Source organism: Pelmatolapia mariae, linkage group LG22, assembly GCF_036321145.2.
Source record: "Pelmatolapia mariae isolate MD_Pm_ZW linkage group LG22, Pm_UMD_F_2, whole genome shotgun sequence".
In the NCBI taxonomy this organism is placed as follows: domain Eukaryota; kingdom Metazoa; phylum Chordata; class Actinopteri; order Cichliformes; family Cichlidae; genus Pelmatolapia; species Pelmatolapia mariae.
In genome coordinates this window covers 18,982,061-19,004,809 of record NC_086245.2, presented here as the reverse complement: position 1 = coordinate 19,004,809, position 22,749 = coordinate 18,982,061, and the positions used below count along the sequence as shown (strand labels likewise).

The 22,749-nt window shown below is 39.8% G+C and overlaps 2 protein-coding genes across 4 annotated transcripts; both read left to right on the top strand.

The window, feature by feature from the left end:
* Positions 1–983: 983 nt before the first annotated feature.
* LOC135933052 (regulation of nuclear pre-mRNA domain-containing protein 1A-like) lies at positions 984–9,211 on the top strand. The gene is made up of 7 exons (XM_065470931.1): positions 984–1,367; positions 3,577–3,706; positions 4,131–4,237; positions 4,510–4,604; positions 4,804–4,930; positions 6,351–6,526; positions 8,183–9,211. Exons 1-7 carry the CDS (start codon positions 1,217–1,219, stop codon positions 8,279–8,281), a joined length of 885 nt encoding a protein of 294 aa, XP_065327003.1. The 5' UTR covers positions 984–1,216; the 3' UTR covers positions 8,282–9,211.
* Positions 9,212–9,321: 110 nt separating this feature from the next.
* si:ch211-13c6.2 (uncharacterized protein LOC100000125 homolog) lies at positions 9,322–22,006 on the top strand. 3 transcript variants are annotated; one of them, XM_065470929.1, is made up of 13 exons: positions 9,322–9,639; positions 10,991–11,059; positions 13,400–13,424; positions 17,813–17,911; positions 18,011–18,150; positions 18,255–18,374; positions 18,488–18,533; positions 18,651–19,566; positions 19,660–19,768; positions 19,848–19,913; positions 20,038–20,139; positions 20,246–20,474; positions 21,558–22,006. In XM_065470929.1, exons 1-13 carry the CDS (start codon positions 9,580–9,582, stop codon positions 21,794–21,796), a joined length of 2,220 nt encoding a protein of 739 aa, XP_065327001.1. In that variant the 5' UTR covers positions 9,322–9,579; the 3' UTR covers positions 21,797–22,006. The 3 variants fall into 3 exon arrangements, with proteins under 3 accessions (XP_065327001.1, XP_065327002.1, XP_065327000.1); XM_065470930.1 differs by having other exon boundaries at positions 17,828–17,911; positions 20,243–20,474; positions 21,558–22,005; XM_065470928.1 differs by having other exon boundaries at positions 20,243–20,474; positions 21,558–22,005.
* The last annotated feature ends 743 nt before the right edge of the window (positions 22,007–22,749 follow it).

Below are 22,749 nucleotides of genomic sequence, written 5' to 3'. Positions count from 1 at the left end.
GATCACTGAACACTGGACAGAAATCTTTTAGGTCTCTTTACTGCTGGATTGATTGTGGCATTGTGTTAACACAGATCAGTTGCCTACCAGTAAATTGCCAAAGCTTCTGTTTATATAGAGGTGCTCACACTTGCTGATGATCATTTAATCAAGTGCATTTGATTAGCAGCACCTGGCTCCTATGGAAACAGCATGTACTGAATTTGTCTTACAGTCCTGTGAAAACTTTCTTTTTTCACAGGACTGTAAGTGTGAGCTATCTATGAATGTGAATCACACTTCCAGTAAATCCAGGTAGTGCTAGATAGTAATTGTAATTTCTATATGCACAGAATTTTTATTATGAACAGTGAATACATAAAAAATACATTATATTAATGTTTATGTAGATGCATGTAAACTTTGGGCAACAGATTGGAACAGGAACAACACAATATCATGTACTTCCCAGTACTGAACTAACAACTTTAAAATATGTGCATATGACTGACAGCTCAAAATTCATAAATGCGAGGGCAGGAATACAAGTCAAACTGTGAGGCTGCAAGAATGATTGTACAACAGAGGTGGTCATGAAGAAAATAAAAACAGGTTGATATTACTGCAGTGGCCTCCTAAGAAATGTAGGAGGAATGAGAGGCAGAAGTAAAAGTTGAGAGGAGGAGGACATCATGAATCTTAGACTGTATAAATATATGCAATACTCATCAGTCTGGATAGTAAAGAAATTTGTGGAATTACAAAATTCTGATGTCCAATATATTAACAATAGAGATTGATATTTAAATTAGCATTTCAGAAAAATGAATTACCATTTAATGGTAGATGAATATTGCAGATTTTTTGTATTTAACTTCAGATTTTAAGTATATTAACGTTGGTTAGCATAATAACCAATGAGACCCGCACTCCAGTCCGGAAGGTGGCGCTAAGGTAACCAAAAGTTTTATCCCCAGCTGCCATTAAGATAAGGAGGAAGAAGCAGTCCCAAGCACAGGCAACCGAGCAGTCACAGAGAGGTCGGAGATAGCTAGTTAGTATTACCAGCCATCCTTTTGTGTAGCAGAGTCAGGCTGCGACATTTAGTTTGGATGGCTGAAACTCCTGCAAAGACCCTGTGACCGGCTAGCGTGCTGTAGTCCACACATTTGGGAGAAACCTTACAGCAGCCTCTCCCAGCGTCTAGCCTCGCACTCCCTCCCCTAATCTCGCCGAGATGTCAGCTTTCTCCGAGGCGGCTTTAGAGAAGAAACTGTCCGAGCTTAGCAACTCTCAGCAAAGTGTACAGACACTGTCGCTGTGGCTCATCCACCACAGAAAACACTCGAAGACCATTGTCAACGTTTGGTTCAACGAACTGAAAAAAGGTAAGGCTGGTGAGAGCCGCCGGAGTTCCTCCAAACAAACACAGCGAGCATGCTTCAGAGAGTGAGTAACATGTAGCTGCAGGCTAGCTCTGGCTAAAGCTGCCAGACCAAACTGCTGTTAAAGTTAAAACACCGAGTCCTTGTTAGCACGGTGGCTGCTAAAGGCTGGCAACTTTCGGTCACTAGCCAAAGGTTTGCACTGCTTTGTCTAACTAACACTGTCGAAAAGTGACGACAACTTGGCAATGTGTCCCCTTAACTGTGTTTGTGTTAGAAAATCTCCTCCATAAAGGCTTAAGAAGTCGACCCCTCTTTGCTTATAGTAAGTCTCGATCAGTTAAAGCTGCACTAAATTAAACTTTATAACACCTGAGGGAATAGCTTTAAATTAAACCCACATCAACAGTTACAATGAGCTTTACTATAAAACATAAAGGAAGCCACTTATGCTCATTTCTTTGCTCTGCTACAGTAGCTTTGCATGATTAACCCATCAAAATGATCCTATACTAACCCTTGATAAAGCACCGCAATTCATACACAGTCTAGCTTTGCTTTAAGCCAGCTTTCTTCTGATAGGCTACTCCGCACAAACAAAAGGTTTGACTAGCACGTGGGTGGAGATTGTGCTCACAGCCAGAGCCGTTTGCTTGAGATGACCACATACAAGACGCACTCACTCTCCCCACTTTCCTCTCTAATCATCACTGCACTACCTAATAAAAGTGAAAAGCCCCAAATAATAATATTTAAAAAAATACATAATTGCAGCGGTGCATATATTATATAAGGAGAAGCATAATAAGTAAAGGTTAAACGAACCAGATGACATTGTTTTAATTAAAAATAAGTAACAGTTTTAAGAGTAAGTGCATATTTATTCTTTAATTGCATTGCTTTTTTGGCTCATTTAGCTGTGTCAATCATTTCACTGGAGAAAGACTATTGAACATTGTTGTGTGATAAAATATAAGCAATGACTGGTGGATCTAGCTTTTTTCTGATTTTCATAGTATCTGATGACTGTCAATGATTTTTTTTTTTTTATAAGAAAATGTTCACAAAGTTTATTAAGTAGACAGTACATAATGGAGTTGTTGAATTTATTCAGTGAGTTGGGTTGTAGGGACATCAGGCATTGCTGTAATTGTAGCTAATAATGGTGCATTTTTCCTCGGGGTGCTAGTCAACCTAATGATACCTCTTGTGGGTGAAGTATTTTGGGTTGTGACTGAGACCAGTGTTAATGGCAAGTGGGGATAGAAATGGCTCTCCACTGAGCTTTACACTCACCTCAGTGTCGACTGTGTCTCGTCCAACAACAACAAAGGCTTATGCACCAGTTTATAATAAAAACAACAAACCGAGAGGGGGGGTTAAGTATCCTTCACTGGAACTCAATCGGGCACTCGGCTTCTCCAGAACAAAGTCAGGGAAGAGCCAGTGCTCTATTGTTAAAAATAGTAAGAAGAATCAGCTTTTGTTTTTGATCTCTTTGATGCCTTCAAAATCCTGGGGCATACAAATCTGAACATACATTTTTGTCAGATTGCTTCTTCATATCGTGCACTAAATTTGTGAAATAATATCCACAGATTAAATCCTTTTTTTTTTTTTAATTATTCTTTCTGCAGGGCCACCTTGTTCTGCATCATGCAGCTGATGTGACTGCACAGTTCGCCTGTGCATCTGGTGCATTGCTCATATTAAATTAGCAAAGGTCGTAGCCCTGCTTATAGTGATGCATAACGAGTATCTTGAATTCTTTAAACGTGGCTTTGCATATTAAAGATAAGGTGACCTTTATTAGTCCCACATGTGGGAAATTTGTTTTGTTACAGCAGAAAGTGGACAGTGCAAAGTTATATAGCAAAAATTAGAGAACACTGGAATAGAATAAGATACTGCACACAACTGTATAGAATGGAATAAAATAAAATACTATATACAATAGAATAAAATAATATATACAATAGAATAAAATAAAATAATATATACAATAATAAAATAATATATTCTGTTGAAGATTTAAATCAGCTCTATTTCATTTTTTTGTATGTCATGATTTTTGTTGACTCTGGTTTTTTTTTTTTTAGTTCTTTAGTGGTTAAAATGCGATTGCCCATTAATAGGCATTGTTGTGTTGTAACTTTTTGTAAATCATAATCAGATATTATGTGTGTTTCTTTGTTTTTTCAAACATGTGCAGCTCAGGTATCGCGCAAGCTGACCTTCCTGTATTTGGCCAATGACGTCATCCAAAACAGCAAGAGGAAAGGACCAGAGTTCACCCAGGACTTTGCTCCAGTCATCGTTGATGCTTTCAAACATGTGTACAGGTCAGTTTTTATTGGACAAAAACATGGATAGTTGTCCTGATTTCAACTTTCTCATTTTGTCATCATTTTGGATTTTAAATTAATGTAAGAAATTTAAGTAACATTTTAGAACTGGTTAAGGGTGGCAGCCATAATTAGGCTTGATTAGAAGACTTGTATAAACACACACATACTGTATGTTCTAGGGATGCACACATTGATATATTATGAGCTGATTACAATGTTTAAAATGACAATTTGGCCATCAGCTCTCCATCTTTGAATTTATTTCCATTTAAAAAAAAATGTGACAGAATTTCTATCCAAGAACTGATTTTTTTTTTTTCCTCAATTTTGTCCAGTCCTGACTTCAGGTTTGCAAAGCTGTTTAAAGCATGTGTTCTTTTTTCTTTCTTTCTTTTCTTTCCTGTGTGTTCCTGTGCAGAGATGGTGAGGAGGGCTGTAAGAAACAGCTGGGTCGGGTTTTATCCATCTGGCAGGAGAGAGCCGTGTATGAGAATAACCTGCTCGATCAGCTCTCGCAAGTCCTGTGTAAGTTCAACGAGCCGAAACCTGTACCGGCTCGTCAGTAGTGCTTACCATTCAATTATAGCAAGTGTGCTGTGTGCCTGCAGGTTTAAACTTGATAAGCGTAGTTATATTAATTACTTGCACTATTTTGCAAATGTTTGCTTCATTTCTAAACATGCAGCTAATCAGGCTTGTGGCTTTAAAGTGGCTAAAGATGTAGTTTAATACATAAAATGCACACCTTCAAAACTGGACTTTGACATTTTTTTTTTCTTGGTTTTTATAAATCTTAGATGGAGAAAAGAAGACAAAGAAGAGGTCATATGAGGAGATCCAGCCAGATGATGAAGGCTTTGCCTCCCAGAGCTCTCCAACCGAGCCCCCACAGGTGCTGTCCTTGTTATACAGAGCAGTTATAAATACAGAGTGCTAATCATATAACACTTTGATCCACACACATGCTAGTTAATAATGATTTACAGCTGTCCGTATTTTCATGTTTGCCTTTGTGTCTCTCCTCCTGAGTGTAAATACCTTCTTCTGCTCCTCCCTCACCTCTTGCCTTTATCATGCTTGCTATACCTCAGACGGCAGAGTTAATCCGAGCTCTTCAGGAGCTGGAGAACGCTGCTTCTGGCGACTCAGTGCTGCGTCAGCGTATCTCCTCCCTTCCTGCTGAGGTGCAGGACACGTCACTGCTTCACAGGATCACAGGTAAGGAAGCTCTGCGCACTTTATAACAAACTTTAGACAGAACCTGTGTTGTTTAGACTGAGAAAATGTTGTTGAACCACTCTGATATACTGCACATTACAGTAAAACACTTAACATCTAGATTCCTGTGAAAAATTAAGTATACTCTTAGTGCTTCCACAGGAATTAACTGATCATTAGCAAGCGTGAGGACCTCTATAAAAGCAGAAGGAAAGGAGGAAAAACATCAACAATGATCTTAGAACAGTTGTTCTAAGCAAATGTTCCTGGCCAACAATCTGGGAATTAAGGCCCATTTCCTGTTTGAAGTTGTCGTGTCCTTTTTCTGCTGGGAGACAATCTAGCAGTTCTCACTATTTTATTATCAGGCAGTTAAAGATTTGGCTTGCTTAGCTGTGGACTCTAGCTGTCCACCAGCTAAAGCCTGTCTAAAATCGGATCATGCAAGAGGCTGATGATTTCAAACACTGCAGCAAATTTTAAAACGGAGAGGCTGAATAAAATTCAAGGTGTTGCAGTCCAAAGTCCAGACATGAACCTGACTGAACTGCTGCGGTGGGACCCTCAGAGAGCTGTGTATAAACAATTGCCTCAAAGTCTTAATGAACTAAAACAACAACGTAAAGACGATTGGGCCAATATACCTCCAGACAAAATGAGAGACTGATAAAGTCTTAAAAGAAATGATTACTTTACTCTTTACCCATTGAAAGCCTCTTAGGAGTAAGCTTTGAGGCTCTTTTCTGAACTGAGTGGTTTCTGTCATACTTCAGACCCGCTTACACAACAAAATGACCGGGTGTGCATCAGAAGTTAGTGAGGGTGGACTCTGTCTCTGCAGCTACCGTTGGAATAACCTGAAAACTATTCTAATATTAATCAAAACCACATCTTCGTTGATATAAACTGTTGAATCATGAGGTGTATTTAGTTTTGTCATGACTGTATTTCAGAGGAAATAAGGTGTGCACAAACAAGGGAGAGTTGAGACCAAAACATGGGATATGCAGTCGCCTGGACGTCCTTGTTGGGCCAAACAAACACACTCACTTCTGCAACTGACGTTCTTTCGCTCTGAAGGACACCTGCAGGCTTATAATGCTCTTTGTGGGAGAGAGGGGATGGCTCTGAAAGATATTGACCTTATGACAAAGAGGGATCATTTACATGAATGTGTAGCACACAGTACTCAGTATTCGTCTACAGATTTGATTACATGACACATGATTGTTTGTGTGTTTGAGTCTCCCTCGTATCTGTCCGACAATGCCCTTGCCTTTACCTCAGCAGAAACAAATTGAAGGTTTGATTTGGCACTGATTATATAGATGCTGTTTACATTGTTCCAGGATTGATGCATAACTGAGTGAGGTGTATTTAGGCTTTGTTCTCTGCTGTCTCTGTGCTTTCTGTGCTTTAGATAAAGAATCAGGAGAGCGACTTTCCCGGCTGGTGGAGGAGGCCTGCATGCTGCTAGCAGACTACAGCGGCCGCTTGGCGGCAGAGATTGACGACAGAAGGCAGCTCACGCGCACACTAACGGTCTTCCTGCAGAGCCAGAAGGACGGCCTGGCCCAGAATGAGCAGAAACTTGAAGTGCGTGAATAAGTTTTTCTCTGTTATACGTCTGTGTGCGTCCTGTCTGCCTCGCCTCTCCTTGGTGTTCATCTTTTTGTGCTGTGTGGACAAATTACGTTTCAGCACAAATTTCCAGAAGTATTTTTACAGGTTTCTCAGCATGCTGCATGCTTTCTGTCATGCTTTTTTTTTTTTTTAAAAAAACTAGCCTGCATGTTTTTAGTGTTAGCCCTGCTGATGTGCAAACTGAGGGGAAGCCTCTTGATTAGATACAGACTTAACATCTAAGTTAGCTTTTCCCTCATCACCTGCTTTCTCTTTGAGCCTTTTTCTTTCTACTCACTTCACTCAGTGTGTCCTGCCCATGAGGTAAGTAGTAATCAAAATGAACCTGCTAGAGCTTTGAAAATGTAACCACTGAGTTTTCTTGTTTGCTCATAGCTGTGCTTTTCACGTTGACGGTAATTGTTCAGATCTTATCCACAGGGCGCCACAAGGATCCCATGTTTCATCTTTGTATCTTGACTCAGTCAATACCTTTTGTTTTAAAAAGAAAAAGAAAAAAAAAGTCTGAAAATAAAAAGTGAAAATGATTTTGTGAGTCCTTTTTTTGTGCTCGAACACCTACAATTTACCCTCTTACGAATATTCAGGTTTGAAGGTGGTTCATGAAACGTACTTTTGGTTGTGGAGTTGACAGTAAATGGTAGTTATACACTTTAAGATTTTCTGATTAGTGGGAGATGTAGATCAGATATTAATCATTGTCATGATTAATAAACATAAATTAATGAGATTCAAATTTGATTAAAATCTTGTTCATTTATCTTTCTTGGTACTTTTGCTTAATACTTGCTGAAGAGATTTATGTCATTTTGCAACATGATGGGACACAAAGAGAACAAAAGCTTTTTTTTTCTTTTTTCTTTTTTTCCCCCCTCCCCTTCCCTCATTTGGACATTTCTGTTATCTATGCTGAAAAAGTACTGATGACCTACACACACACTGCATGCATTGGCTGGCAGATATATTCACTGAACACATTTGAGAAACATGGTGCAGAAAGTAAAATGGGACAAGATTAAGGGGGGGGACATCAAATACATGGATCAGGTGAAATCATTTTGTCCACATGCAGTCCTGTTGCAGACTTGTTTTCAGTCCCTTACACTGTACTTTGCATGCAGTTTGTGTGGTCAGTCTTTTATTAGGAAAAAAAAAGTTGTTGCAAAGGTAAATGTTTTTTGGTGCCCTTCAATGTGGCTCATTACAGTGGAGGTTGATCTAAATCTAGCAAAGTCATTCATAAACATGGAGAGAAAGAGAGTGGCATTTTTGCTGAATGTTTTGGGTGTTTGCATAAAACTAAAACACTGTTTAGTGGTGGCCACTAATTTAAATAGATGAAACATGTTTATTGGAAATCCTTGAATTTGAATCTAAACTTTAACTGGAGCTTTAAGCTGCTGTTGGTCTGTAATCTATGAAGCGCACATTCAACACTTCAGTTTCTTATATTAAATTATAATTTAAAATTACAATATGTGTGTATTTATCTCATGTAATACTGCTACTGAGACTAGGGGGAAAAAAAAAACACACCATAAATCGGTGTGATTCAGACTGCAGGATCTTTGGGGTCTGATGGCTGTCTGTCATTGTGGACTTTTTCAGGAATACAAACGCAAACTGGCGAGGGTCACCCAGGTTCGAAAGGAGCTGCGATCACGTCTGAACAATCTCCCAGAAGGACTCTACAACTCTTCGAACTGACTTCGCCTCCCGTGCTACTGACGCATCTGATCAGACACCTGTTTAATATTTGATCTGTGACCTTGCCATAGTCCTCTGTTCCTGACTTTGGGGTGTATCTTTGTGTCTCTGTGCAGTAATCTGTGGTTCTCATTCTGTCTACAGCCAATTATTTATCAATGTGGGTTATTTGAACATAAACATCTTATTATCATTTAGAAGATTTAAAATCATCTCGACACAGGCCTGTTGTGCTTTGGCCCCAGCTGCCTAACTTTCCAGCTTTACAGTTGTATGGATGAATCTGGTGTGATATTTTTGTATTTATACTGATTAAGATAATGCATCAGAGTACATCGCTCTAGTGTGGTCATTCATTATAATTTGCAGTATTCTGCTGGCATTGCGTTCCCTTTAACTGTCTTAAGTTATGGGTTATAGATCCTTGTTTGTTTGTAATAATAGCCTCAAATGTCTGAAACTGAGTAGGAAGCCATGTTCCTTAAAGCAAACCCAAGTGTGTATTTATGATTTACTGTTTGTGAAAGGGGAATGTAAATCATTGGTCAGTGTACATATTGTAGTTTGCATGTAAATATGGAGTTGTACCTGCTCCTTGTCATAAGTGCTTTTGGTTTGTAATTGTGTCAACATGGTGAAGAAAATGTTGCTCATTCAAATTACTGAGCTATGTCAGATATCCACAGTACTGAAAGGGTGAGATAATGGGTTTTGTTGTCTTGTTTACTGTATCGCTCCATAGTTTTATCTTGGAAGTCTCCTGAATGCTGTGCAGATGCCTCACACAGCTTGAGAAGTGCCCCGGTTTCCAAAGCCAGACTTAAAAGGAAAAGGAAAAAAACAAGCTGTTTTTGTAAATATGAAGCAAATGCTTCTTAGAACCAAATAAACAAAGTGCACAAATGTTTTATAGTCTTATCTGCAGTATGTGCTATTGAGTGCAATTAAACATGTGAACACCAGGGGGAGTCCCTTTTTACGCCGGTGTGGCTCCGCGGCTGTGGTGACAGCTCCGGTCACGTGGGTTTCTTAGAGCGAGCGTCCGCCCATCAACCAGGAAGACGAAGCTATTTTTCTCTAGTTTCTTAATAATACAAGAGCTGTGTAAACATTTGTTGGATAGGATACACTGTATTTAATATAGAAACAAAACACGCCAATTCGCTAGTGTTACAACAATAACGCTTGCTACCATCTGATCACAATAGTTAATTAGATTGGTTCAGGCGATTTAGCTAGTAAACAGTCGCTAAGCAGGTAGCTTTACCTCTAGAGGGTACGGCCACTAATTAAGGTTCATGATGGATAACTTCGAAACGCCATACGAGGAGGAGGATATCGCGTTTATTGAATGCGAGGTAAGCATGCTAACGTTAGCTGAGAGACATGTAATAATTTGGCGAAAGCGAGGTTCACGGAAAAAAGGAAGCGTGCCGCGAGCAAAGCTAACGTTTTAGCTAGCCTCTGGAAGTCTATGACATCGGACGTGAATTGGTCCTGCTCTTTTTAACCATTGCATACTGTTCGGGTCAAATTCCATCAGTTTATACGTTTGACTGCAGTAAGAATACCTTGCATGTGATTCTTTTAGCTTGAAAATGTCATGACTTTTCATGAAGTGAGCCAAAAATAAAATTATAATTTGAATGGATCTGGGTCGCGTATTTACTCAGAAGGATTTTGGATCCATCACTGTGGGGCAAATCAAAGAAACGTTGATTTTAGGCAACCCTGAAACTAAAACTGTACATACCAAGTTGTGCGTATTTTTTACGGGACAAAGGTGGCAGAGGAACCTTCGTTCAGTCACGAAAATTGCCTTTGTTGTAGAGGTGGGGGAATCGATCCAAATATCTGTAGTATCGATAACAACGCTGGTATTGATATACCAGATACTAGTGCGCTAGGATTGATACTTTGTTTCTCTTCTAAGTTCAGTAAGTAGCCAAATGAATCGTGTAAAATCCTTTTTTGTGTTAACCATCAAATCTGTTGTATTTATAGCCAATAGCACATTTAAACAGAAGTTAACTTAAAAGCTTTTAAGACAGACACATTTACATTGCAGGTCTCCAAAAATCCCAGTTGTACACGAAAAGCTAAAATGTGTCCCACACATGCTAAGTACCTGCTCTAAGTGTTTATTAAATTTGAATTGATATATGGTAGTCATAAGCATTTTTATATGATCCAGAATGAAGAGTTGAGTGTTTTAATGGTTGTAACATTCTTTCCATCTCATTATAATATCTTTTAATCATTACAGGTGCTACATTTTCACCAGTTTACATTTTCACCTTAGGTAAAATAGGTCATCATATTTTGTGATATCTAATGTTTTTCTCCAAAAATGAGTGTTGTAAAATCTAAAAAACACTCACCCTGTTCTCTGAAACATCAATTAAGGACTATTCATCATTTTATTAATGTCACATAGACTATTTATACTTTATAAAGATATATGTATATTAGAATTTGTTTTATACACTTGATGTGAAGGAATTCTTGGCCCAGTTCAATTTTGACACAGACTATACTATGAAAGCATATAAAATGAACAGTATATAAGGGTTAAAAGTGGTCATATAGTTTAGAGTTAAGTTACCTTTTGTAACTAAAATACAGAATAAGGCTTAATTTAGTGTGTCTATTTGTGTCTGTCAGCCTATTGTTATTAATTCATCTGTTTTTTGCTCTTTTTCAATCAAGATCTGTGAAAAATCCTTAAGGGGTGATACCCTGTACAAGATACACCTGACCACCCCAGGACATATAAAGGTACTCAAGAAATCTACTTGTGTAGAAAGCTAAACATTAATAGTAATGCAGTCATTTAAAATGTATTAAAAAGTGATGTCATCATCGTTTTTGCATTATTCCATGTACTTTCTCTTTAGTCTCAGATCTCCACAGGTACCAGACATCTGCGAGAAACAAGTTTTCCAAGCTGCTCACATCTTTTTTTTATTTATTTTTTGTTTGAAGCCCACCTACAGTTTTCCCCTCGTGGTTTAATTCCTGGTTTTGCATCTGGCAGCTCTTCTTATTTCAGTCTTGCCAGTCGAATACATTGTTTCTTCTGAAGACTTAAAAAAAAAATCGTGTTACAGTAAGTACAAGCCTCTCTTCAGCCATCGCCGTCAAGTGTTCAGTGAGTTTTGAGCTACAGAATCAACCAGGAAAGCTGGATGCTTTCCCCCTTTGTGTTTGACTGCTATGAAGAAGCTGGATTGGCCATTTCAGAAGAGTACTGTGTCTCTCGCCATTGCAGTAAGTTTATGCAAGGATGACAGGGTAATATTTAGTTCGATGATCTATAACAGAGTGTGTAAGCCTGCCTGGCTGTGTATTTCACACAGCATTCTTCTTCTCCTTCAGTCTGGGAAACAACTACAATTACTCTTGGAGCGAGCAACTGACAACCTGCAAATGGCAAGTTCTGAAGAAATCTTGAAAAAGGCAGGCTTGGTTGGTTCTTTGGGTGAAGGGTTTTAAGGATTTCTGCAAAGAAAAGCCAGACATTTCTTCTCAACACTTTACTCACCTCCCCAGATGCAGATGTTCTACTAAAACCAGGCCCCTACCACCATCTGCCTTTTTTAGGGGCCCCTTTACATCAATGCATCCTGAATTTGGTGCCAATAGTGTTTGTTTTAAATGAGGAAAACAAACTTGTTTTTCTTTTTAACTATAAAGCGTGATAGTGGCCACACACTATGCTGACACAGTGGAGTTTCATAAAGGAAATGGTCTTGAACCATGTCATGTATGATGTGTCAGCTTCATATGTCTTTGAACTTCTTCCTGTTAATGCCCAAGAAAATTTCAGGAACTTGTCTGCTGTGCCTTTGAGCCAGGTTCGGGTCTGTTCCACTAGGTAAAGTCATGTGAGCTTTCTTGGTTGTTCTGGTTCATTATGTTGGGAAGTGTGCCTTCCAAGACACACGTGCTGATTTAACAAGTGACTTGTTGCACAGTCAAGCCTGGAAGAGAAACTGAATTAAAAAATACAAAACAAAAACAGTGGACTGTGGAGCCATGGCAACATTTCATCAGCGTCTTACTTTCTCTTCTTTTGTTGATAGTGACAGTGTCGAGAGACAGGAAAGCGGGGAGAGAGCGAGATAGGGGAAGACATGCAGCAAAGGGCCGCGGGTGGGACTCAAACCCGGGCCTACTGCTCTCTGGCCATATGGCATATGGTCACCTGCTCATCCCGCTGAACTAAACTGGTGCCCTTCTCTTCTTGTCTTTACACTAGAGGAAGTCAGCCACTGTTTGGTTATTTGGGTAGCTATTTTTTGGCAGACCTTATTGCCAAATACAGAATCTGTGTAGCACATAAGCAGAAGTTGCTTGAACGGAGTTCGTGTCTTTTGGCTGTCTTCTAACCACTATGGCAAACCAGCTGCTAATTCTTGGATGGTGCTGGTTTGGCGTTCCGCTGAGTCGCAGACCTACTTAAAACTGGTTTTATTTTCTATGAGCCAGAACAATGTATACGTAGGTATACATTTATACTTTCCTAGCAGCGCTACCACCACCAACGACGACGACAACAAGCGCAAGGAGGCTACTCTGCAGACCACTACAGCTTCAGTTTCACATCCGCACTGAAGCTCTGTTGTCTCATATGGAAAACACTTTTTGTAATGGTAAAGTTTTATTTGGACCTTGGTTTAGCCCCAGCAGTGTGCTGGCGCATTTCATTCCTATAAACAGTTCCTAGAAGGATCCCTCCAGATGTTTCAATAGAACTTTTGGTCATCCTGAAGAAAGCTACATCCTGTTTCTCTGCATTCAGATATTCACATGCAGATATAACTCCCGTCTCCCGCGGTGGGGGTTTAATTTATACAGTTGTGTGAAAAGTGACTGGAGTACAAACTCCTTAGTCCTTAACTGCTTTATCTCTTTATGGTCTAACGCACACTAAGAAGACAGGTGTGGACAGGCACCTTTACTGCACCTCATTTGAGCTGTGGTTTTGGTTTTAATATGCGTTTGATTCCATAAAATAACTCCTTTTCTGTTTGTAGCAGAGGTGATCTACATCCAGTGTTGTTTATCCAGCACTGATTGACTTTATTTTTATTGTTCTCCTTTCGTTCCTGGCAGAAAGAGGGTGGCTTAGTAACTTCTGGTAAGTAGAATTCATCTTCCCTCTTTTATTACTTTTTATTTTTTTTATTCCTTCCCTGGCCATGTGTCTGTTCTGATGGGTAATTAAATGTACATGTGAATAGTGCCCATTCCGGTTTTAATGGGCAGCAGTTTAGTTTAGAAGTAAATGTATAAAGATACCCAGAAGTCAACGTGTGAGGACAAATAGTTTGTCCAGATTTTATTGTTTTTCTTTAGTGGTTTGGCTTAGGCTCCTTAGATGCATCTCGGGTTATATCTGGACCACTGACACAAAGCCCCAAACCTAACATCAGTGATCAAATTGGTTAACATCGGCTGCAAGTCAGGACTTGTTTTTGAACATCAGTGTGTGATCTCACTGATGCTGTTGTGGCTTTTTTTTTTTCTGCCAGTGTGTGTTCAGCCATTTTGTTTTCTTAATTTGGGTATGGAGAGTTAGAAATTTGAAGTTTGTTGAGGAGATTTATACTTTTTCTTTAGCACAGTGCAGTGATTTCATGTTTATTTTTGAAAATGAAATGGAAGTCGGTATGAGGAACTGGATTCACGTCGACTCAGCTTTCTGCTCCAACAAATATGGACTTTAAAATGGTCACATGACTTCGATGTTTCCAAGTTGATATTCAGACAAGTTATTATTTTTCATTATGGCGTTGGGCCAGACCATCTTCAGAGCACCTTGGTATTTGGTCCTATTGGACTGCAAGAACTTTTTCTTAGGTTTGCTGACTGTTGGACGTAGTACCCCCATTTTTCTGTATCCACACTCCTGGAACTCGGAATCATCACAGTTCTTCACAGGGTTTTTAGGGTAGGTACTTTCCCAGCAGGGAAAGAGAAACTTTGAGTGATGAAGGTGTACCGTGAATGGTCCAGATATAAGTGTACACTGGTCAAACAAAGGAATGCAGCACCAGAAGCGTAAACATTGTATTGAAACAAATCCCCTCATCGCGGTGCTTGGCATCTGTCACGCAATGAAGAAATGCAAACAGAAAGTGAAGAACATGAAACACAATTATAGGAAAACGTAAGATGTCAACAGGGGTGGCGTGTCAGGAAAGCTACTACATGACTTCAGAGTTCGTATTAATGATGTGAGTGCAAACGGGAAGCAAGGCTCAGAAGGTATGTAATCACCTCAGTGGGTAAACACAGTCTCCAAGAAGTGAAGTGGATATTAATTCAACAAGTGTCTGGATTTCAACTGGGGGATTTAATACATTTCTTCCAAAAGATACTCCATCTTTTGGTTTTGGTGGTGGTGAAAGGTGCAGTCTAATGTGGGAATTACAGTACTATGTTTGTGTAGGTATTTGCCCACACAGAGGCAACCTACGCAAATGCGCTTGCGTGCGGTTCTCCAAAACCCCAATAGCACATAGCTCAATGTGGACGATGCAAGTCCAGTGCTGACTGGTTGAAAAGTTGCCTGGAATAGGAAAGGGACCGACAGCAGAGTCTAACATAAACGGGAGAAAAAAAAAAAGCCTCTCCACGGGTGCCTGAAGGATCAACCAACAGCAGCCCAAGCAAGCCTGGGCACTGGTTGTTTACTGTCAGCCCCCTGCTGACAGTAAACAGCTACACCATGTAACAATGGTCTGCAGAGCTGGTGGTAAACTCTGCAAACTACCAACTTAAAACCTTGGAAAAGCCGTAAGTAGAAGATTATACTCGGACAGCTGCAGACGCTATGGAGAAGAAGTCTTGGCATACTTTTTTCACTTCTACCCGGTGGACTCATCTCTGTAGATGGGTCCACAGGGTCACAGAAAACTTGGAGGGATGTGGATGTATGTCAGAGCGTCGCTCTAACCATCTGATGATCAAATTTCCATCACGTGGACCCAGTTTGAACCCTTCCATAGTTGGAATGGTGAAAATGATTACACCTGTGTAAAAAGCTACTTTCAGCTGCTCTTTTATTCACCAGGAGTCGCCACAGTGGGTAGATGATTTGTCAGGTTTTTTTTAAACTCTGGATATCCTTCCCGAGGCAGGTCAAACGGGATGTTTGTCTCCTCCTGAGTTTAAACTGGATGTTTCGCTGTTAAAACCACTGCAGTATGGAGCTATTGTTACACCTATGTAACAAATTTTCCCAAAGTCTTCCATAGGTGAACCCATAAAACTCCTTTAATGACCCAAAAGGATTGGAATTGACTGATTGGTTGGCTGATTAAAATCGGCAGATATGGGCCTTTCACAGATGCATAATACACATATCATTTGAATCTACTGTTTGACCGGGGCCTTTCTGTGTGGAGTTTACATGTTCTCCCTGTGTCTGCGGGAGTTCTCTCCGGGTACTCAAGCTTCCTCCCACAGTCCAAAGGCATCCAGTTATTGGGGTTAAAGTAATTGGTGATTCTAAATTGCCCATAGGTGTGAATGGCTGTCTCTCTGTCCATGTTAACCCTGTCGCGGATTGATGACCTGTCCAGGGTTTACCTTGCCGCTCACACTAAGCCACCTGGGATAGACTCCAGACTCCCCACCACCTCGAATTGGATAAGTGGATTTTTTTTATTTTTTATTTTTTTAAATGAACGGAAGGATGGAAAATAAGTATCAGCATCTGCCCCCAAAATCCCATATTAGGGGAGCTGGGTATGGATGGCAGTGGTGCCATCTTTGATTGTGGCTCCAAAGCGGTGATCCAACATCTTACAGCGAGAGAGGATCAAAGCTGGCTGTTCTAACAGCTTTTCTACCAAAACACAGGCTGGGGAAAATTTCTGACAGGGTCAGAAGTTTAGGACAGCTCACAGTGAAACGTCAGCCATGACCTGTGTCTACTACCCAGCCAATGGGAATGCAAGAGAGACATCAGAAAAACTGAATAAATGGAAGTGTTACATTCCTTTTACCACCTGTTTCCAACACAGAGGAAAATGTATCAGAGCTGTGGCAGCTGCAGTGTGTCTACATCTGTTAACAGGACCCGTGACAAGGTGGATGTAGCAAGGAAACAAACAATGAAGATTTTGCAGCTGTACATTGTTGCCCTTGAGTCAGTAGGTATTATCGTACAGCCTTCATGCATCAAACTTGATGTCCTACCCATGTTTATTAGATCACTGCCGCAGAGCGTGTTGGTGCCTCAAGCGATTAAAGCTCCTGCCACTCGTGCCCCAAGAATGAACCCTGTTTCAAAGCCACTTTGATGTTTTGCACTTGCATCGTGATTCAAAAACAGAACCAACTGGGCCTGCGTTTGTATACGTGCCGCCGAGCGTGACTGGATGCTATTTACCATGAAGTGCACTTGTAGAAGGATCTGCATTTGTTGGGTTTCTCCGCTCATTTAGTTTTTCTTTTCCTTTCTGGATCTTTGCACTTTTTGCCAAATTTGGCTGCATTAACAGCCTTTTTGTGATTTAATTATGGTGTTACATGATAAGCTGCTGAAATGAATGTGTAGCATTGTCGTATCAAGATCAGAAAAAATACCGTACTGCTCTTAAACCACACACGGCTGCTAAAATGCAGCTTTTCCAGTGTTGCTCTTCAAGCAACAGCTGCAGCTTGTTGGAAATCTTCACAACTTCTAAAAATGTCAGTCGAACAAGCTGTTTGCACAAAATTAGATGGCACTGGCCAGCCTGTGCCTGTATGACTCCCTCAAAATCCACTCTGACTAAATTTAGCAGCTATACATATGTATTCAGTTATTCTAGTGGCAGGACATCTGTGGGTGCACTAATACTCCACACTCAGATGACGAAGTAAACATCTTTGCAGATCTGTCCAGAGTTTGGTGTAACTGCCTTTCATAAAGGAACATGTTGTACAAGTATGCACTTCGATAACTTTGTTTTATTTATGTCCTTTGCACAAGTAAATTAAACATTTACACCATTATTGGGATATTTTTTAATACAATATTGGGATAATGTAAAAAACAACAAAAAACATTTCTTAGTTGGTAATATAGGTACCATTAGAGTTCAGATGTTTTTTGCCATTAAATCCATTATGCCACACAAGGTACATGTTTCAGAAAATCATGGGAACATTTTTTTTTCCTTGTCTGATGACATTCAGAAAGCAACATGAAATAAATAAAATGTCTGGACTGGAAGTTCTACTGGAGCTCATACATTAGATGATAGTATATCAGAAATCTAAGATAGTTAAGATCTAAGCTGAAGATTTTATACCATTCAGCTGCAGCTACAGTACACCAGGCCTTGTCTTATATTCACTTATAATCTTCCCTTACCCCTGTTAACCCTTAATAAAGACTCATCCTCTAATAAGGAGTTTAAATTGAAGCAGTTAGTCATCACCAGTTAGTATTGCTCTTGTCTTATTGTTATACTGTAATGATGACTTTTAAAAACACCGTGTAGTTTTTGTTTTCTTTTTGCTAACTATCAGCATGTGGCTTCCCAGGACGGTCTGTCAGAAGACACGTACCAGAGTTTAAGGATATTATGGAGTACCTGGATTACCTGAATCTGGATGAGCCTATCATTGGTGAATAACTTTGCAGAAAGTTTTAAGCAGATGGTTTTTTTTTTTTTTAATACCAGATTATTTGATTGTTTTTACTTTTTGTTTGTTCTTAATTTCCAGGTTTGAACTTTTTGGAAGAGGGGCCTCCTAGTGACCGACAGATAGGCCCCAAATACTTATGTAAGCTCTGTAATCAGTCAGCTGTCCTTGCAGAAATGGTCTGTCATGTGATTGGACGCAAACACAGGCAGAAATATGTGGTAAAGCATTCAGAGCATTACTTAAAAACTTCTTTGTTATTCTGTTTTTCTTTATAATAAGATGTTAAAGCAAAGAGAGACACATTCCCTTTCTGTCTATGTAGGAATTGAAGCGGCCTGACTTGGTGACCTGGGATAGACCCTCTGTACAAACCCTCGGGGGGAAGATCATGCGCGCCAAAGCAGAAATAATAGAGAGACAGGATGGGAGAGGGACTCCAAAGGTATGCCAGATGAATTACCCAGATTACACACCATATTTTACATGCTTCTAAAATTCTATACATTTTGTTACATACAGTAAATGTTTATTATTCTTGTTTTGTTTTGTTTTCAGTCATTGTTCAAAAAGGGGAATGAGAGTAGATCAAACAGCTCAAAAGGTACCTTGATTGATATTAAACATGGTTAAAAAGTCATTTTAAAAGACAAGGAAAAGTTACAGACACATTGGGAAAACGTTTATTTGTATTTTTCTCTAATTATGACTTTATTATTAGCTTCCCAAAGGCCGAGGCAAAACAGGGAGCAGACGAACCCACAAGATTTGCCACCACTCCTACCCGAACTCAAGGACTATCACCGAAGGAAGCATGCCTCAAGTTACCCAAACGCATCTGCGTTTCCTCCAAATGAACCTAACGTGAACATAGACAGGCGCAGCCAGCGGGAGAACAGGCTTAGCAATGAGCGCACCAGAGATGAACCACGAAGGTCAGATTTCAGGGAAGGCCATGCGTACAGAGAAGGCTACATGGACTCTGATTATCGTCATCAGTATGAAGAGGGATATGGTGGAGATTCACAAAGAAGTTTGGCACTTGAGCGAGGTGATGCTCCCAAGTATGATTTTAGGGAGGAGTTGCCTCGTGGCTTCGGTCAGTCTGACTATTACCCTGAGGGGGCGCCTCCTTATAGAAGAGCCTTTCCAGAAAGAGAGTCTGTTCAGGATTTCCACTCTGAGGATGTCAGGGGCGGGAATGGTCGTTCTGAGTATTCACCCTCCCAGGCTATGTACCCTGAAGTTGATAAACTGCGGTGGTCCCTGGAGAGGGAAGCTGATAGGCACGACGGTATGAACAAAGCAGGTAGACAGGGATCAACTGAACCAGAAGCCAGGAGGAGGAACTTCTCTCCATCTATGGAGGGGGACCGATCACGTGACAATTTGTTCAATATAATTCAAGATTATCGTCATGAGATGAGAGAAGCGCATCAAGATGAGGCAGTTGATAGGCGAGCAGGAGGCCCAGCCACACAGAGACACGTGGATGTTGGCAGAACCATTTCTAACATCCCAGAGCCATTCAGGCGGTTCCTGAAAGGAGGCGCTGAAGATGATGTTCACGGTAAAAGGAAAAGAAAGAGCCGCTTCTCTGATGCTACTCCAGAGGAAGTGGAAGGGACAAGGGAGATGTAAGTGTAAAAATTGTAGTTGTTTTTTTTGAAAATGTTTTGGGCTGCTTTTTTTTTTTTTTTTTTTTTTACATGTTTGATTGCTGCTTTCAGGTATGGGGATAATTATGGATCTCCAAATCCAAAGTTTGGAGGTGACCCAAGGCCAGGTAGTGCACCAATGAGTGGAGGACAATTTTCAGACCTCTACAGAGAACCACAGGTAGTTTATTTTGACATCACAGTAGAGTAATATTCAGTAAAACAAGTCTTTATTGACGCAAGACCTTTTGCTTTTTTAGGGTCCACATCATCCTGAAATGAACCAAAGAGGAGGCTCTGAGTCGGAGGGTGTCTTTGATATGCTGGTAAGATAATTAATCGTTATTGGCGACTTGCACATGTTTGTGCGTCATGTTTTTGTTATGCAACTATTCACTCAAAGAGTTCTCAGTGTGTTCTTTTTTTTTTTTCCCTTTCACATTTTCTTAGAGCAACATTGAAATTGAGAATGCTGAAGAGGCTGACTTCTTGAAAAGTAAACTTTGCAACCTGCTTAAAGAATTCAAAACGAAAAAGATGGAGAAAGCTGTGGTATGTGTCATTCTGCACACCGCCTGTCTTTTTAATATAATATTAGTAGAAGAACACAAAGACTTTGCTTATATTAACAAAATGTTTGGTTTTGTCATGGTAGCAGAACAGCCACGGTCGAGAAGGGATCCCCAGAAACTACAGCAACATGGAGCTGGACCCTCGACAGCCGCCGTTCGAGAGGACCATGAGAGATGATTCGCACCACAGACAGCCAGAAGACCTCGACTTCAGAGACTGGAGGCAGCGTGAGCATCTTCCAGAGGAGCGGCACAATGTTTATCCCCCCCCTGCACATGAAGATTCCAGATACTCAAAAAGAGGCCGCTTTGAAGGTATGTGCACAGTGCAGTTTATTTAAACCCATTAGAGTTCAATAGTCTTATGTAAAAGTTAGACATATCAATAAAAATAACACACGCATAATTTTCTTGAAAAATTTTAGGCAAAAATAAGTATGGTAGGTTTTAAATCAATATACAGCTCAAAATAAAGGCAGACAGTAGATGGCCACTCAATAATTGCTTCTTTAAAGATCCTTTCATCCATTAGTAGAGCTGCTTGTACCAGAAAGGTAGGGTAGATCAGTTTCTATAATACTTGCAAAGTTTTCCCTAATGTTCCAGTCAGCAAGGCTTTCAGTTCATCCACACCAGAGCTTCGACCAGCTGACGTAATTTTCTCCATGGTATCCCTCGGGTGATGTGTGGGATTTGGGTCAGGGCTCTGGGAGGGCCTCTCTATTAGAAAATATTCTTTCAGCAGGCAGCTGGTAGGCTGTGAATTATTGTCCTGCTGAAAGATCCTCTTCTGTGGCTTAAATCATCATTTGGCTGCTTTTTTTCATTTCAAAATCCTTTCTATATCTTATCAGTTAAAAACAAATTTATCTGCACAGTTGCAGGCTGTGATGTTCCCAGCTCTGTGCTTTCAGGTCAGTTCCACATGAACATGTGTCTGTAGCAGAATAACCACAGGTATAGTTCATCACATTAACGACAGGCATGGTTCAGGTCTGATAAACAGGAGAGGGAGGGGTATAATCATGCCTTTTGTCTGGAATTGTGCTGTATGTGTTGTTGTATGGATCGAATGCCAATTTATTGACGTATTAATAAAATAACCTTATGAACTTTGATGGGAAATTTGATGGGATTTTCTTCTTTGAATGTATTTTGAGTTTTGTTGTGGTATCATTTTAGGATAGTTTAGTTGAATTTATGTATAATGAGGCATAGTTTGGAAAGGTGTCCAAGTTGACCTTTTGATTTTATGTAATGAATGAATTTGATTGCATCGTTAAATAAGATAATAAACAATAAGTTGTATATTCAGCTTCCCTGTGTCAGAGGAAGTGTGGCTGATTCCACTTTCTTTCATGTAATTCAATTTCATTCCTCTTTTTTTTTTTTTTTCAGAGGAATCTGGAGCTCCTCATACAAACCGCTTAGATGAGCAGCCCTTTTATCCTGAAAGGTTTCCAGAATCCCTGCCCTCTCGTGACTACCAGCCTCCTGTTGGAGAGTTTTTCGACTCCCACTCTTCTGCACCTCCCCTCCACATGGATCAAGAATCCAGGATGCCCAGAGGACCCCGGTACTCTAACAACCTGGACAAAATCACCTCTGCCCTCCTGGAACTTGTGGCAAGGAAATAAATGTCATCACTGCAATCTCCTTAATAATCATTTATTGTAATGCAGTGTTTTAAGGTAAAGTTCAAATTTTAAAATGTGATTTGGGTTTAAATTTCTTTCCCTTCATTTTTCTTTCTTTCTATTTTTTTGTTGTTGTTTGTGTTGGATATTTGCAAAGACCTTGGTTGATCAAATGTTGACATCTGGTGTAAGAATTAAAACACTTGTCTACTGCAGTTGTAATCATTTCATTTTTTCAAATTCCTTACTGACCAACAGCCAGAAAAGTAATACTGTTATTGCCATCATTGTATTTCATATTTTCAGTGAATTTATTTTGAATTAACTGAATTAATTTGCGATGATTTGAGCTTTGTGGTGCTTTATCATGCTGGCTGCAGCCATTAGAAGATGGGAACACTGGTTATAAAGGGAAGGGCTTTCATATTTATGCCAAATTCTGAACCTACCATCTGAATGTTGCAGCAAAAAGTGAGACTCTGAGGAAAACAGTGACTGGTCTACAATCTTCTATTGCCCAATTTTGCTTAGCCTGGGCAAATTGTAGCCTCAGTTTCCTGTTCTTAGCTGACACAAGTGGCACCCAATGTGATCTTCTGCAGCTAAAGCTCATCTACTTCAAGGTTGGACGTATTGTGCATTGAGAAATACGCTGCTGCATAATTTGTGTTTAATGAGTGGTTATTTGAGTGACTGATGCCTTCCTCTAAGCTTGAAACAGTCTGTTCTCCTCTGACCACTGACATCAACAAGGCATTTTCTCTCAGAGAACTCACTGGATATATATATATATATATATATATATATATATATATATATATATATATATATATATATATATATATATATATATATATATATATATATATTTTTTTTTTTTTTGGTTGACTGTGAAGATCTCAGTTGATCAGCAGTTTCTGAAATACTCAGACCAGCAGCCATGCGTCATTCAA